At 39.6% G+C, this 17,186-nt stretch overlaps 1 protein-coding gene across 1 annotated transcript in view; it reads left to right on the top strand.

Moving 5' to 3' along the window:
- The first annotated feature begins 206 nt into the window (after positions 1-206).
- The window catches only part of MKP-4 (MAPK Phosphatase 4), a 106,104-nt gene continuing 89,124 nt past the window's right edge, over positions 207-17,186 (top strand). Inside the window, exon 1 of the mRNA XM_067153293.2 lies at positions 207-560. Within this exon, the coding sequence (XP_067009394.2) occupies positions 413-560 (148 nt within the window). The 5' untranslated portion in view covers positions 207-412. The remainder of the gene's footprint in view (positions 561-17,186) is intronic.

Raw genomic sequence — 17,186 nt, 5'->3', positions numbered from 1 at the left:
GTAGTCGACTGTTACGATAGTTTAAACTATCGACTAGTTCGATAGTTATCAGTCGATAGTGACCATCTCTACTGGCGATCAATACAAACACTTGTGTATTGTTTACAATGTGTCTCAAATAAACGTTGGTGTACATTGAATATTCGTGTTTCTCAATGGTAGGAATAAAATCGTATGAACGACTCTCTGTTATTGAAAACAAGGATGTTTATGTTACGTGGTCTGCTATTAGCGACAGAAATACGCATGACAATGTTAGATTATGCTTGTCTTGGCTCACAAGGAAAGTTGCTTGGTCTAAGCTTAAGTTCTTTTTTAATAAACTGTGTTAAGGATATGTTATAGATTAGGAATAGGCACACCAGACTATTCAATCTCCCGCGTAATTGCGAAAATTCATATATGTGCAGAGATGTCCATGAAAAAATATTCTGAGAAAGCTCCTGATCAAGGCAGAAAAAAATTGCCTTCTGTGAACAGAGGTGCATCAGTGCTTGAAAGAGACGATTTCGATGCCGGACCCACAAATCTTGATTGCATAGAACCTGGACTCTGGCTTGGTACGTATAAATTGAACGCAATGAATCATCTGTAACGGGAATATTTTTTCCGCATGGATTACTGTATTTGAATTGACAGGAAAGTTCCTTATTCTATTGCTGTAACTGTAAAAAGCAGATTTTTTAGGCTACTGGCATGGACAATGGGTAGCAGTCTACAGTTTACATAGTGCATTACCTACAGTTCGTTCCAAGAAGTAGGAAGATTCCAGGAATATAGATATCACTGTTAAACAGTTACATCCAATAACTTAAGTTAGGCCCTACCTGCATTTTGTGTATAAAATACATGCTCTGTTTTATTGGAAGTAATGAATGATTTACCTTGCTGCTTTTAACAACAATTACCACGACCAGATTGTTGTGAGACTTTGAAAATACATTTTTCTGTCAGATTGTTGGTGAGGAGACTGTATTGTAGGCACAGGCTAGCATTTAGTTGTAATTAATCAGGTCTCGTTGCTCCTTTTGTCTCTGAAGTCTATCTCACTGAATCGGTGATAGGAATTACAATTAATTATCACAAGTTTGCAGGTTCCATCCCGCCTAGGGTAGTTTATTTTTGAAGGACAGGAGTAAATCTTGGTACTCAGTGATTAGAACTATCCAGTAGGTAGACTTGATTAATACATGGCTGCCCTGTTGAGGTTGTTATTAAATTATTGCCCAGTCAGAATGTAGGCCCTAAATAATGGTGCACATGTTATGTGACTGCGGAGACTTTAGAAAGTCTGCAACTGGGTTACCGTTGCCCAAACTAGAGTATTATTTATCCTCCAATATAATCTGTGGGCAACCGATAGTCTACATCATGGGAACTTGTGTTTTAAGACACCGTCTCTGTGCGGGTCTTGCATGTAAAGGGCCAAGCTCTGGTTTATGAGTAAAGACATCAAAGGAGAAAATGGACTTCAGTATGACAAGTTAAGTGCAATAGGCAAAGAACATTTCTAAGTACAGTCCACTCTCAGTAATTTGAAACTCGAGGGACCAGAGATAAAGTTCAATTTACTGAGAGTTCAAAATAATAGGCGTTAAAATAACTAAGAGGGAGGGAGGGAAAAATTCAAACAAACAAGAGTCCGATTAAAATTCATGATTTTAATTTCACAACATTTGTACAGTTAATATACGTAAATGTTCATTTTGAAAAAAGTCTGTCATTTTGAGTGAGCAACTTCCATCTGTCATTGTCCAATGAATTTTCGATAGTGGTGAGAGCTGAGAAGAAATCATCATTCCTGTCCGTTCTGAGGGCATAGGTGTGTAGGGTAGTAAGAGATGTCTTTGCCTCGCTCGATGTGACTTGATTTGGCAGTTGTTCTTCTTAGTTTTTTCCTTCGTCCTCATCCAGAGAGGCCAAATCCTAACAGTCCATCGTCGCGTAGGGCACCGTGGACACCGGTCATTGTCAGCTTGAACATAATCCTTAAATATTAACTCTCCACAGTTAGGTAGAACTCCCCATCCTGAGTAAGTATTCGTAAATTTTGGTGGCTGTTATGACTGTTCTACATTTTTAGTTTGCTTCAACCCACACTTTCTGAAGCAGTTATAAAGGGTGGTAGGTTTGACATTTTTCTTGGTCTTATCAATCATTATAGTTGTCAAAACTGGTGTGTTCACCTTCTCACCCTTTTCATTGCTATCCAGGACAAGAGAAACAATTTCTCTGTGGTAGAGAGTTTTAAAATTTTGAATATTGCCTTGGTCTAATGGTTGCAATCTTCATGTCGTGCTGGATGGAAAAAATTTAGTTTTACATGGTCTAATGGTGGTGGGTTACTATGCACGGTGCAGTTGTCCAAAAACAGTAAGATTTTGCACTTTTCCTTTTTCATGTCTCTGTTAACTGAGGTCAGCCATTCCTTAAACAACTCTGTCGTCATCCATTTTTTTGTTTGACTGATAAGTTGTGGGCAGCGATTTTATTCCTTTGAAACAGCATGGTTTTGCAGATTTCCCTATAATGAGTGCTTTCAACTTTTGAGATCCGTCCATGTTACATGTTAGAAGGACAGTTAATCCATCCTTGCTCGGTTTCCCTCCATGACACTTCTCGTCTTTGAGCGTCAAGGTGCAATTAGGAAGACATTTATTTAAAAAAAAGACTTATTTTTTCTGTGTTGAATATGTTCCTTAGGTCATGGCCATTCAAAAGTTGATTTAGTGCATGAATCCATTCGGAACAAATGGATTTATCAATGGTGGCGCTCTCTCTTCAGATCTTTTTAAATGTGATGGTATGTCGGTTTATGAAATTTGAAAGCCACCCCTCACTTGCTGCAAATCCTTTAATCCCGAGAGACTGTGCAAAAGACTTGGCTTTTTCATTCAACATGAACCCACCCATGAGAACGTTTTGTCCTCTACACTGACGAATGCACTTAAGCAAGCACTCCTCAAAAGGGGGAAATTCACCCTGATGTGACCTTTTTCTACTCACACTTAAGGCACTTCCAGTGACATGATCTTTATTTTTCAAAATCATTGACAGTGTCAATGGTAAAATGCTGAACTGTTTGCAAACATTTTTTAAAAATTGTCCAACCTTCACATCTTGAATCGTCTGACTCGTTGGCTGAATGGTCAGTGTACTGGCCTTCGGTTCAGAGGGTCCTGGGTTCGATTCCCGGCCGGTTCGGGGATTAACCTTCATTGGTTAATTCCATTGGCCCGGGGGCTGGGTGTTTGTGCTGTCCCTAACATCCCTGCAACTCACACACCACAAATAACACTATACTCCACCACAATAACACGCAGTTACCTACACATGGCAGATGCCGCCCACTCTCATCGGAGGGTCTGCCTTACAAGGGCTGCACTCGGCTAGAAATAGCCACACGAAATTATAATTATTATAGCTTGAATCACATGCTTTTTTTTTTTTTCACTTATGGAAATACACTTGTTCTTTCTTGAATTCATTTTGATACTTAAAAGTTACACAAATATGGAATATTAACTAGGCTATACTGTAACACACTTTAATGTTTGAAAGAAATAATAATAATAATAATAATAATAATAATAATAACATTGGCTTTATGTCCCACTAACTACTTTTACAGTTTTCAGATTTGCCGAGGTACTGGAATTTAGTCCCGCAGGAGTTCTTTTACGTGCCAGTAAATCTACCAACATAAGGCTGGCGTATTTGAGCACCTTCAAATACCACCGGGCTGAGCCAGGATCGAACCTGCCACTTTGGTGTCAGAAGGTCAGCGCCTCAACCATCTGAGCCATTCAGCCCTGCTTTGAAAGAAGACTCAGGACTGCAAATTGACTCATACATCTCATTATTCAGTAAAACAACGATATGTGTCTGTATGATAACAATACTGTAATCACAGACTTCAAATTGTAGAGTGTTCGTCGCCATAAGACCTATCTGTGTCGGTGCGACGTAAAGCAACTAGCAAAAAAAAAAAAAAAAAATTGTAGAGTGTAGTGAATCCTGACTTCAAATTATAGAATGTTGGCGAGCAAGATGCCATTCCTACAACTTCAAATTACCGAGGGGACCAAGTCACATTGATTTATTTTCCAATTTATTGTGTATTTTTCAAGGGACAGGGAAAAAACTTAATTATCAAAAGATTCAAATTAATGAGTGTCAGATTATCAAGAGTCGACTGTAGGTGCTGTACAGTCTGTTAAGATGACCAAAATTTTTGCTGGCAGGAGCTTTTTAGCTTGATGACATTGTGTGTGACAAGCTAGCCCTGAAAACGAATCAGATGTTATACCCGAGTTAGGGTATCTGGCATAGGTGACGCATTGGCAAGGCCTGGTGGCAATATTAATACAAGATATCAGGTTCCTTCAAGTTTTCAATACAGTCTGTCATTATGATAAAGTCATTGACTTGGCCGCATCTTTTGCCTCAGTACTCTGCTGTATGCCTATTCTAGATTCATTAGATCTAACAGTACAAACCTCTTGTAGCATTTCTGTGTTATTTGGCACATAGGCCTACTGATTTAATTTCATGTTGTGTGTATTCATATTCATTATATGCAATTTATTTGTACATAACAAAGTTAAAAGAATGTCACCAACATATGCAGTTTCTCTGATCAAAGCACAGGGAGCGATACATTAGAGTCAGAATTATTGGCAGCGGGTCTGAAAACACACAATTTCCCATTCTCCACCAGAATTAACTTTTGTTTTGAAAATTTTTTGGAAATGCTTTGGCAGTTATAGACTACTAATCAAAGTACCTTTCCTGTTCTCTTGCTTATAGTTTGGTGGACTTGCTGCTTTCATCCAATTTGAAGGTACCGTGCCCAAATCCCTTACAGATAATATTAACTTGAGCTTGGCTTAGTGGCTCAGAGGGCTGAGGTGATAGCTTTCTGACCCCAACTTAGCAGGTTCATTCCTGGCTCAGTCCGGTAGTATTGGAAGGTGCTCAAATACATCAGCCTTTTGTTGGTAGATTTACTGGCACGTAAAATTCCTGGAGGACAAAATTCCCAAACTATTACAAATAGTTAGTGGAATGTTAAACCAGTAACATTATTATTATTATTATATTAACCTGTGAGAAGTTTTATTACTGCTTTGCCACTTTATTTCACCTATCTGGTTGAATTTCATGTACACCCACTCCTTTAGAACTATTTGGCTTATCCTTTATTCCATTTTGTAATGTATGATACAATTATCATTCTTATGCCAACGAGTTCTGTGTTGTTAATGTTGTCAATGTAAAATTTAATTTTCATGACATTTCCAAAATATTCAGTCTATCTGTTCATCTGTTGAGGTTGTTTCCATTTTCTCTCCAGATATGAGCTTCTGTATTTTGCTCCAAAAACATTTCACTATCACTTACCGAGAGAGTTAGTTATGCAGTTCGAGGCATGTAGCTGTTAGCTTGCATTCAGGAGATGGTAGATTTGAACTCCACTGCCAGTAACCTTGGAGATTGTTTTCTATGGTTTCCCATTTTCACAATGGACAAAATGCTGGGGCTCAGTCTTAATTAAAGCCACAGTTGCTTCCTTCCCACGGCACGGTCACCTGACCTAACATTTCCAGTCTTCAAAGTCGTTCCAAGTTCCTTTTTTTTTTTTTTTTGAACTCAACAGTTATTTGTTTTGCTCTAGGCCTATTTGTTTCCTCTATGCAGTGTTCCCTATCTGCATCATTTTTCTTTCCGAGATCATTTTTGATAAGCTTTTTTAAAAATACACTAGTGTCCAAAAGTTAAGCATAAGTTACGAGTAAGCAGGGCAACAGGAAATAGACCGCAAATCGCACGATATGCACCTACCAACCTTATATGTTCGCTCTCTATAGGAAAGGAGTGTTTCCTGCTTTGACTAGCGGCGTAACCGCGAGGTAAACGCAGCCCGTGCCTGCGCCCCATGTTCTGTCAGTCGTGTTTGCTGTGTTATAGTGTGCGGAGTGTAGCCTTGTGGTGAATGTGACAACATAATGGCACAACGATGCCATTTGGACCCTGTTTTGCAGGGTAGAATACTCGGCCGCCTGGAAGCAGGCCAGACACAGACCGAAGTCGCCGTATCCTTGAATGTGCCACAAAGTGTCATTTCCAGGCTTTGGAGACGATTTCGAGACACAAAGATGTTAGTCGTAGGCCAGTACCAGATCGACCAAGGGTAACCACCCCACAACAGGACCGAAATCTGGCCTTAACCACCCGCCGAAATAGGAGTACACCTGCAAGACAATTGTCATCGGAGCTTGCAGCCATCTCAGGGGTTGCCGTTTCCCATCAAACTGTGTACCGGAGGTTCAGAACAGCAGGGCTGTTTGCCAGACGTCCAGCGTGTGTACTGTTGCCTAGTAGGCACTGTGTCCTCCATGGGCACTGATGACTTGTTCTATGATTGATGGCATCAACGCATATAAGGCGTGAATGGTGTCCTGGTGTATAGCTGTACATGCTGCATTCATCTGGTTCTACAGTTCATCTTTAATGGTTGGCATTGGGTCACAGTGCCCCAACTGTCGTTTCACTATATCCCACAAATTTTTGATTGGCGACAAGTCTGGTGAACAGGCGGGCGAGGGCAACAGTCTGACATCCTTTGACAACAAGGAGGCACGTGTTTGTGCAGCAACATGTGGGCGCGCATTATTTTGCTGAAATATAGCATCTGGGGTGTCTTGCAGAAAGGGTATGGCTATGGGTCGCAGCATGTCATTCACGTAGGTCAAACTGGTCTTAGTGCCTAGACACGCTCCAACTGTGATTTGTGGTTGTACCCAATAGCACCCCACACCATAAGGCCTTGAGTTGGCGCTGTATGTTTTGTGTGAATGCAGTCAATGTGATGACTCTCCCCCTGTGTGCGGCGAACCAAAATGCGGCCATCATTTTCAAACAAACGGAACCTGGATTCGTCCGAAAACACTATCTGCTGCCATTCCTGTCCCCAGTGATGTCGTTTCATACACCATTGCAGTCTAACATGTTTATACATATTAGTCAAAGGTAGTTGGAGAAGTGAACGACGTGCCGGTAACCCAGATCATAATAAACGGTGACAGACTGTCACTCCTGATAGTGTATGATGTGTTGCACTGTTCCACTGTTGCGCCAGAGCCGAGGAGGATGCAGATCTGTCCTACAATGCCATTCAGATGAGCTGTCTATCTTCTCAGGGGGTGATCTGGGTGGTGTGACCAGATCCGTGAAATGGACTTTTAAATTGTCCATAATTTATGTCTGTCTGTCTGTATGTACACGCATCACGAGAAAACGGCTGAAGAGAATTGGAATGAAATTCGGTATGTAAAGTCGGCGAATAAGTCGATACAGTCTAGACCATACATAATTTTGTACACGCTGAGTGAAATGGTAGTTTAGGGGAAAGTCTAAAATTTAATTAGTGGTCCTATTGATAAATACTACATAACTAAGTTATATAGTATTAAATTTCCGATCATTTATGTCATACATTTTTACAATACCGGCCTTGATAGAGATAATCCTGAATTTGCATTTTTGTTAATTAGTCCAATTTTTAGATCCTAATGGGTGGGTAGGAGATAGGGATCTGCGCTCAGATGGCCATCACTTAAACCGCAGTGGTACGTATAAGTTAGGAACTTTGTTTGGAAGGGTAATAGGGAGGTACATTCAGGGAAACGGGGTTGTCTAGGGAGCGGTGATAAGGGTACAGTGATCTGGAAGTCAAGTAGGGATGACATAAAAATATTAGTGTTGAACTGTAGAAGTATTCCAAGTGATAAATATCATTGTTAATCCGTATTGAAGATACTGAATGTAGGATGCTAAAGGGTCGACTATTCAATGCATTATAAATTTTAAAACACTTTGGAATTTATTATTATTATCATTTGAGACATGTTTTGCCCTTCATTGAGGGCATCTTCAATCATAGTACCTCCTCAAGGCATAAATCAGGTACCTGATTAGTAATTAAATTGTAAACATTAAGATACATTACAATGGGAAAGACAAGCAAAAAAGAAAAACATGTTCAGTGATGATACAGTTAAACATTATAAGCTTGTAGACACAGTAGTCGGCACCAATGCGTAAAATCACTGGGTATTTTAGCAGAGTCCAGCAGCGGTGGTCCGAAGAATAATTGACGCTACTCATTAGAAAATCATAGAAAATTCTAAAGTTTATACACATTTACATTGAAACAGTTAGGGGAGAAAGGGTATAAAGTGTCTGGCGTCAATGTTCATAACACTAATTACTGCCGTTGGTTGAACGATTACAGGTTAACAGGGTAACTATACAGTAGTTTTACAATATCCAATTGAACAGTTGAGAAATTACAAGCTTATAATACATATTTACAAGAGAGCAGCTTGGTGTGAAAGGATATAAAATGTCTGGCAACAAGTGCATCCCGTTGTTTTAGTCGTTGGTTGACAATTGCAGCATTAACACATCAGTAATATGCAGAGTGGTCCAACTTTAGTATAACCATAGGGGGCAGGGAAAAATATTCCACCATTTTTTTTCAAGGATGCAAATGAGGTTCTATAGGCGTAGATAACATACTGGAAGTATGTCTGCAAATAAGCTACTATGGGAAGGACAGCTGATTCAGAAAGTGATGGAACCAACTAGAGGGAAAAATATCCTGGATGTGGTGCTGGTAAAATCAGATGAGCTCTATAGAGAAACTGAACTAATAGATGGCATTAGTGATCATGAAGCTGTTTTTGTCGTAGTTAAAAATAAATGTGTTAGAAAGGAAGGTCTTAAAAGTAGGACTATTAGGCAGTACCATATGGCTGATAAAGCAGACATGAGGCAGTTATTAAAAAGTAACTCTGATCGGTGGAAAACGGTAAATAAAAATGTAAACAGACTGTGCGATGGGTTTAAAGCAATTGTTGAGGAACGTGAAAACAGGTTTGTACCTTTAAAGGTGCTAAGAAATGGTAAAGACCCAACTTATTATAATAGAGAGATAAAGAGACTAAAAAGGAGGTGCAGATTGGAAAGAAATAGAGTCAGAAATGGCTGTGGAAGTAAGGAGAAATTGAAGGAACTTACTAGGAAATTGAATCTAGCAAAGAAGGCGGTTAAGGATAACATGATGGCAAGCATAATTGGCAGTCATACAAATTTTAGTGATAAATGGAAGGGTGTGTATAGGTATTTTAAGGTAGAAACAGGTTCCAAGAAGGACATTCCTGGAATAATTAATGAACAAGAGGAGTGTGTATGTGAGGATCTTCAAAAGGCAGAAGTATTCAGTCAGCAGTATGTAAAGATTGTTGGTTACAAAGGATAATGTCCAGATAGAGGAGGAGACTAATGCTAAGGAAGTATTAAAATTTACCTATGATAACAATGACATTTACAATAAGATACAAAAGTTGAAAACTAGAAAAGCGGCTGGAATTGATAAGATTTCTGGGGATATACTAAAGACAATGGGTTGGGATATAGTCCCATATCTGAAGTACTTATTTGATTTTTGTTTGCTTGAAGGAGCTATACCAAATGAATGGCGAATTGCTATCGTAACCCCTGTGTGTAAAGGAAAGGGGTGATTGACATAAAGCTGAAAATTACAGGCCAGTAAGTTTGACATGCGTTGCATGTAAGCTTTGCGAAGGGATTCTTTCTGATCATATTAGACATGTTTGTGAAATTAATAACTGGTTCGATAGAAGGCAGTTCAGTTTTAGGAATGGTTATTCTACTGAAGCTCAACTTGTAGGATTCCAGCAAGATATAACAGATATGTTGGGTTCAGGAGGTCAAATGGACTGTATTGCGATTGACCTGTCTAAAGCATTTGATAGGGTGGATCATGGGAGACTACTGGCAAAAATGAGTGCAATTGGACTAGACAAAAGAGTGACTGAATGGGTTGCTATATTTCTAGAAAATGGATATCAGAGAATTAGAGTAGGCGAAGCTTTATCTGACCCTGTAATAATTAAGAGGGGAATTCCTCAGGGCAGTATTATTGGACCTTTATGTTTTCTTATATATATATAAATGATATGTGTAAAGAAGTGGAATCAGAGATAAGGCTGTTTGCAGACTATGTTATTCTGTACAGAGTAATAAATGTTACAAGATTGTGAGCAGCTGCAGGGTGACCTCGATAGTGTTGTGAGATGGACGGTGGGCAATGGTATGATGATAAACAGGGTTAAAAGGCAGGTTGTGAGATTTACAAATAGGAAAAGTCCTCTGAGATTTAATTACTGCATTGATGGGGTGAAAGTTCCTTTTAGGGATCATTGTAAGTACCTAGGTGTTAATATAATGAAAGACCTTCATTGGGGTAATCACATAAATATGATTGTTAATAAAGGGTACCGTACAAATCTCTGCACATGAGGGTGTTCAGGGGTTGTGGTAAGGATGTAAAGGAGAGGGCGTATAAGTCTCTGGTGAGACCCCAACTAGAGTATGGTTCCAGTGTATGGGACCCTCACCAGGATTACCTGATTCAAGAACTGGAAAAAATCCAAAGAAAAGCAGCTCGATTCGTTCTGGGTGATTTCCGACAAAGAGTAACATTACAAAAATGTTGCAAAGTTTGGGCTGGGAAGAATTGGGAGAAAGAAGACAAGCTGCTCGACTAAGTGGTATGTAATACCAATATAAATGGTCCCTTGTTGGACATTATAAATTTTCCGAGCTGTCAGCTGAGAGATGGTATGGAATGACATTAGTAGACGAATAAATTTGAGTGGCGTCTTTAAAAGTAGGAAAGATCACAATATGAAGATAAAGTTGGAATTCAAGAGGACAAATTGGGGTAAATATTCATTTATAGGAAGGAGAGTTAGGGATTGGAATTACTTACCAAGGGAGATGTTCAATAAATTTCCAATTTCTTTGAAATCATTTAAGAAAAGGCTAGGAAAACAACAGATAGGGAATCTGCCACCTTAGCGACTGTCCTAAATGCAGGTGAATATTGATTGCTTGAAAAATGGGTAAGCAGAATTTAATGAAAATTGGTATATTAAGTCAGGATATATGGAACTATGCTATAAATAATTTTATCCACCCTGGTTAAAATGGTAGTTTAGGGTAAGGCACATAAAATTTAATTTAATTTTTAAGTACCTATGTTATTGGTCCTCCCCTGTCAACTATGTGACCTTGCCATGGTGCGGAGGCTTGCGTGTATCAGTGAAGCAGGTACCCGAGCCGTAGTTGCAACCATATCGGATGGGTATCTGTCGATAGACCAGACTAATGAATGGTTCATCAAAAGGGGGGTAGCAGCCTTTCGAAAGTTGCAAGGGCGGCAGTCTAGATGATTGACTGATATGGTCTTGTAATAATACTTAACATGGTTTAGCTGTGTTGATACTGGTACATGGCTGAAAGCAGTGGGAAACTACAGCCTAAACTAACTCTCGAGAACATGCAGCTCTCTCTGTATGAATGATATACTGATGATGGCTTTGTCCCGGTTAAAACATTCTGGAGGTATAACAGTCTCCCATTCGGATCTCCGGGTGGGGACTACACGAGAGGGGGCACTCATCAGGAAATGGATACCGACATTCTGCGAGTCGGAGTGTTGAATGTTAGAAGTTTGAGTCCCTGCAGTAGGTTAGAGAATCTTAAAAGGGAGATGGATAGACTAAAGTTAAATATAGTTGGTGTAAATGAAGTACATTGGTAGGAAGAGTAGGATTTCTGGTCAGGCGACTACAGAATTATCAACACAAAGTCAAATGGGGGGAAATGCAAGAGTAGGTTTAATAAGGAATAATAAAACAGGGAAGCGGGTAAGCTACTATGACCAGCATAGTGAAAGGATTTTTATGGTCAAAATAGACACCAAGCCAATGCCCACCACAATAGTGCAGGTCTATATACCTACTAGTTCAGCGGATGATGAAGAAATCAAAAGAATATGTGATAGAAATTTAATACAGTATGTAAAAGGTGACGGGAATCTGATTGTGATGGGAGACTGGAATGCACGGGTAGGCCAAGGAAGAGAAGGTAATACAGTAGGAGAATTCGGATTGGGACAAAGGAATGAAAGAGGAAGCCAGCTGGTTGAATTCTGCACAGATCACAATTTAGTCCTGGCTAACACTTGGTTCAAACACCACAAACGACGGCTGTATACATGGACGAGACCTGGAGACACTGGAAGGAATCAAATAGACTTAATTATGATTAGGCAGAGATTTAGAAACCAGGTATGAGATTGCAATACTTTCCCAGGTGCAGACGTGGACTCTGACCACAACCTGTTGGTCATGAAATGCCATGTGAAGTTGAAGAAAGGAATACAAGGAGATGGGACCTAGACAAGTTGAAAGAGAATAGTGTGAGGGATTGTTTTGTGGAATATGTAAGACAGGGACTAAACGAAAAGGCTGAAGGAAACACAGTAGAGGAAGAATAGACAGTCATGAAGAATGAGATCAGTACAGCTGCTGAAGAAAAGTTAGGAAGAAAGGAAAGCTCAACTAAGAATCAATGGATAACTCAAGAGATACTAGACTTGATTGATGAACAACGAAAGTACAAGAATGCAAAAAATGAGGAGGGGAGAAAAGAATACAGGCAAATAAAGAATGAAGTAGATGGAAAGTGCAGGACAGCTAAGGAAGAATGGCTGAAAGAGAAATGCAAGGATGTTGAAGGTTGTATGGGCCTAGGAAAGATAGATGCTGCATACAGGAAAATCAAGGAAACCTTTGGAGAAAGGAAACTAGGTGTATGAATATTAAAAGCTTAGATGGAAAACCACTTCTAGGGAAAGAAGAGAAGTCAGAAAGATGGCAGGAACATATCCAAGAGTTGTATCAAGTTAAAGAAGTAGATGATAGTGTTCTGGTACAAGAAGAGGCTGTTGATGTTGATGAAATGGGAGACCCAATTTTGAGGTCAGAATTTGACGGGGCTTTGATAGATCTAAGTAGGAACAAGGCACCAGTAATTGATGACATACCCTCAGAATTATTAACTACCTTAGGAGAAACCAGCATAGAGAGGTTATTCCGTTAAGTGCTTAAGATGTATGATACAGGAGAAGTGCCCTAGGATTTTTGGCAGAATGTTGTTATACATATTCCCAAGAAAGCCGGTGCTGACAAGTGTGAAAACTACTGCACCACGCCTGCAAAATGTTAACACATATTATTTACAGAAGAATGGAAAGACAAGTTGAAACTGAGTTGGGAGATGATCATTTTGGCTTCAGAAGAAATGTGGGAACACGTGAAGCAATCCAAACTTTACATCTGATCTTAGAGGACCAAATTAAGGAAGACAAGCCCATGTACATGGTGTTCGTTGATCTAGAAAAGGCATTTGATGGTGTTGATTGGCCCAAGGTGTTTGAGATTCTGGAGGAGATCGGGATCAGATACGGAGAAAGGAGAATTATCTACAATCTATACAAAAATCAGTCTTCAGTGATAAGAATCGAGGGCTTTGAGAAAGAGGCAGCAATCCAGAAAAGAGTGAGGCAAGGCTGCAGTTTGTCCGCTCTCCTTTTCAATGTTTACATAGAACAAGCAATAAAGGAAATCAAAGAGGAATTTGGAAACAGTACCTTCTTAAGTTCAAGGAGAGGAAGTCAAAACCATGAGATTTGCCGATGATATTGTTATTTTATCTGACTCTGCAAAAGATCTGGAGAAATTGTTGAGTGGTATAGACAGAGTCTTGGGGAAGGAATACAAGATGAAAATAAATAAGTCCAAAAGAAAAGTAATGGAGTGCACTCGAACAAAGTAAGGTGATACAGGAAATATTAGATTAGGATATGAAGTCTTAAAGGAAGTAGATAACTATTGTTACTTGGGTAGTAAAATAACTAATGATGGTAGAAGTAAGGAGGACAAAAATTGCAGACTAGCACAAGCAGGAAGGCCTTTCTTAATAAAAGAAATTTGATCACCTCGAACATTGATATAGGAATTAGAAAGATGTTTTTGAAGACTTTCATCTGGAGCATGGCATTTTATGGAAGTGAAACATAGATGATAACTAGCTCAGAAAGAAAGAGAATAGAAGCTTTTGAAATGAGGTGTTACAGAAGAATACTGAAGGTGAGATGGGTAGATAGAATCACAAATGAGGAGATACTGAATCAAATTTGTGAGAGGAGATCGATTTGGATCAATTTGAACAAAAGAAGGGAGATAATGGTAGGGCACATCTTTTGACACCCACTTCTTGTACAGTTGATTTTTGAGGGAAGTGTAGGTGTTTTTTTTAAATTTGTTTTACGTCGCACCGACACAGATATGTCTTATGGCGATGATGGGAAGGAAGCGTCCGTGGCCTTAGTTAAGGTACAGCCCCAGCATTTGCCTGGTGTGAAAATGGGTAACCACGGAAAACCATCTTCAGGGCTGCCGACAGTGCTAGTGTAGGTGGTTAGAACGACAGGTATATGAATATGGCAAACAGATTAGAGCAGATGTAGGATGTAGTGGTTAATGTAGGAATGAAAAGGTTAACACAGGATAGGGTGGCATGGAGAGCTATATCAAACCAGTCTATGGACTGATGACTCAAACAACAACATGTTATTGGGCCTATCAAAAAGTAATACATAACATAAGTCAGAGAATACAATTTCCGATCATTTATGTCTTATTCTGTTTTACTGTACCGACTATGATAAGATTGGTGGTGGTGGTGATTGTTGTTTTAAGAGGAAGTACAACTAGGCAACCATCCTCCATATAACACTAATCTGAGAGAAAAAATGGAAGGGGTCTGACACTTCGAAAGAAAGGAAGACTCGCTTTACATTAGATGCCGCAATATCACAGAGTGGGAAGAAGACTGAATGTGAAGGCCTATAATATACAATGCTCATAAAACTGATCAACATGAACATTATATTGATCTCTGTTTGTTGTGATATGCGTTGTCTTTTCTGGTGCCACTTATCTCTGATAGATGGGAGTACTGCTGCATTCTGAGTAAAACAGCCTGCCTGAATATTGACGGGAAGTAGCTGGGGAGTTACATAACTCTCTTCTTTAGCATGCCAATCCTCTGGTTCATAAATTTGCTGATAATTACTGGTATGTAACACACTGGTTCATCATAATATTCCAGCTATCCGATCCCTACTCTGAGGCACAGATTGGAATGAACAGTGAGGACACTTAGGGGCATAATGGCAGAGGAGTAAAGAAATGCTTTCTTACATCCGACAATACCTGTCTGAGGGCTTGACCAATCTGGCAGCAGTTTGTTTAAAATCTACTTACTTCTACTACAAAGGGGATTATTACAAACAGACAGAAGGAGCAGCAATGGGTTCACCTCTGACACCAGTGGGTGCTAATATTTTTATGGAACACTTTGAGTCTGCTGCATTAACTACAGCGCCATTGAAACCTAAGTGCTTCTATCGTTATGTGGATGACACATTTTTGGTCTGGCCACATGGAAAGGAAACATTAAATGAATTTTTGGAGCACCTAAATTCTATTAACAGTAAGATTAAGTTCACAATGGAAGTAGAATATGAAGGTAAATTACCTTTTCTTGATGTGTTAGTATACAGGAATGATGGAACACTAGGCCATGCAGTGTACAAGAAACCTACACATTCTGAAAGATACCTTCATAAGTCCTCACATCACCACCCCTGCCCAAAGGCAGCTCTCCTTCGAATATTATTTACTAGGGGGAATAACGTCGCAGACGCTGATAACTGCTCAAGTGCATTAAGAGAACTGACAACATCCATGAAGAAAAATGGCTATACGTCAGGAGACATAGCACGAGCTGTGAAGATCAAAGAGCCTAACAGGGATAGTATCAACCAGGACTACAGTAAAAAGAAGAAACTATTTCTTCCTTGCGTGGCAGGTATAACTGACAGAATAGGGAGCATTCTGAGGAAGTACAATATAATTCCAGTTTTCACCACAGACCGGAAGCTCAAATCCCTGTTTCGACCATTCAAAGGAAAACCACATCTTGAAACTCCAGGTGTGTATGAAGTTCCATGTGGTTGTGGTTGCTCATATATTGGCATGATGAAAAGGCTTTTTAGCACCAGAGTGAAAGAACACATCAGTTCGGTAAAGAATGTCACTCTTTCATCCTTCACAGAGAATGACATAAGCTAGTCCACCATAGCAGAACATTTCTACAGTACAGACAATGAAATCCTCTTTGAACAGAAGCCATAGAGATAGAGCTGCACCCAAATAACATCAACAGGGAAGATGGCTTCAAGTTATCAAATACATGCGTTACACCACCATGGCACATTGGGACGAACACAAGAAACTGTCGGCAGAGGGCGGTGAATCAGTAACTTCCCTCCCAACCACCACAACAAGCGCGACGCTCCTCAAATCCAAGTAATGGGGTAGGCCGTGGATAGTACGGTCATGACTTCCACGTTCCTTCAAATTTCTTTGCTCACTGTTGGAGGCAAAACTTCACATGCCCTGATGAAGGCCAATGCAATTTGGCTGAATGCTCGGCTACATTAAATAAATATATATAGTGGCTTTAATCCAGTTACACATTTATTTCGTTACGTTAATACAATGAGCTACAAAAGCCTACGTTCATTACTTAGTAACCTCTATGGAGAGGATATGTAATTGAAGGTTAGAAAGTTAGGTGAATTGACAGAGAAAATGTCTAAGTCAATCACCAGGCTAGCCTTCTTGAAGAGATGCCCTGACAGTGACATGATGCCTTCGTGGATCAAGATTAAACATCATCTGCAAACTACTGGAGCCAAGAAGATTCTGCCAAAAGCCAGCAAATGTTTCCTGTGAAAACAAATTCAACAAACTAGGAGGGATTTGGATAAGTACAATACAATTACTCAGTCTTTTCATGGAGATTAGCATTAACTTGCATGATGAACATCGGGCCTTAATAGACAGGATAACATATGAGCAGGCCAAACATGTAAAAGTGTATAGCAGAGCAAATCAAGAAGAGAAATTTCAGAAAATGATCCAACTCAAACCACCAGATTTAGATTATAACAAGGTCATAGTAAATATGTTTGATAAAGTACTTAACCAAAACTCAATATCAATCCTAAAGAAAGGTTTTGTCTTGGCTGTGGTGCCAAGAAAAATCTCAGTTGAGAAGATTGTGGGGTAGAGTGTGCCATCAGAGATTTACCTTTAACCAAGGCGGAAGAAATTCGT

Source organism: Anabrus simplex, chromosome 1 (genome assembly GCF_040414725.1).
Source record: "Anabrus simplex isolate iqAnaSimp1 chromosome 1, ASM4041472v1, whole genome shotgun sequence".
Taxonomy (NCBI): Eukaryota; Metazoa; Arthropoda; class Insecta; order Orthoptera; family Tettigoniidae; genus Anabrus; species Anabrus simplex.
The sequence above is the reverse complement of the archived record's forward strand: the minus strand, read 5'-3'. Positions and strand labels throughout refer to the sequence as shown.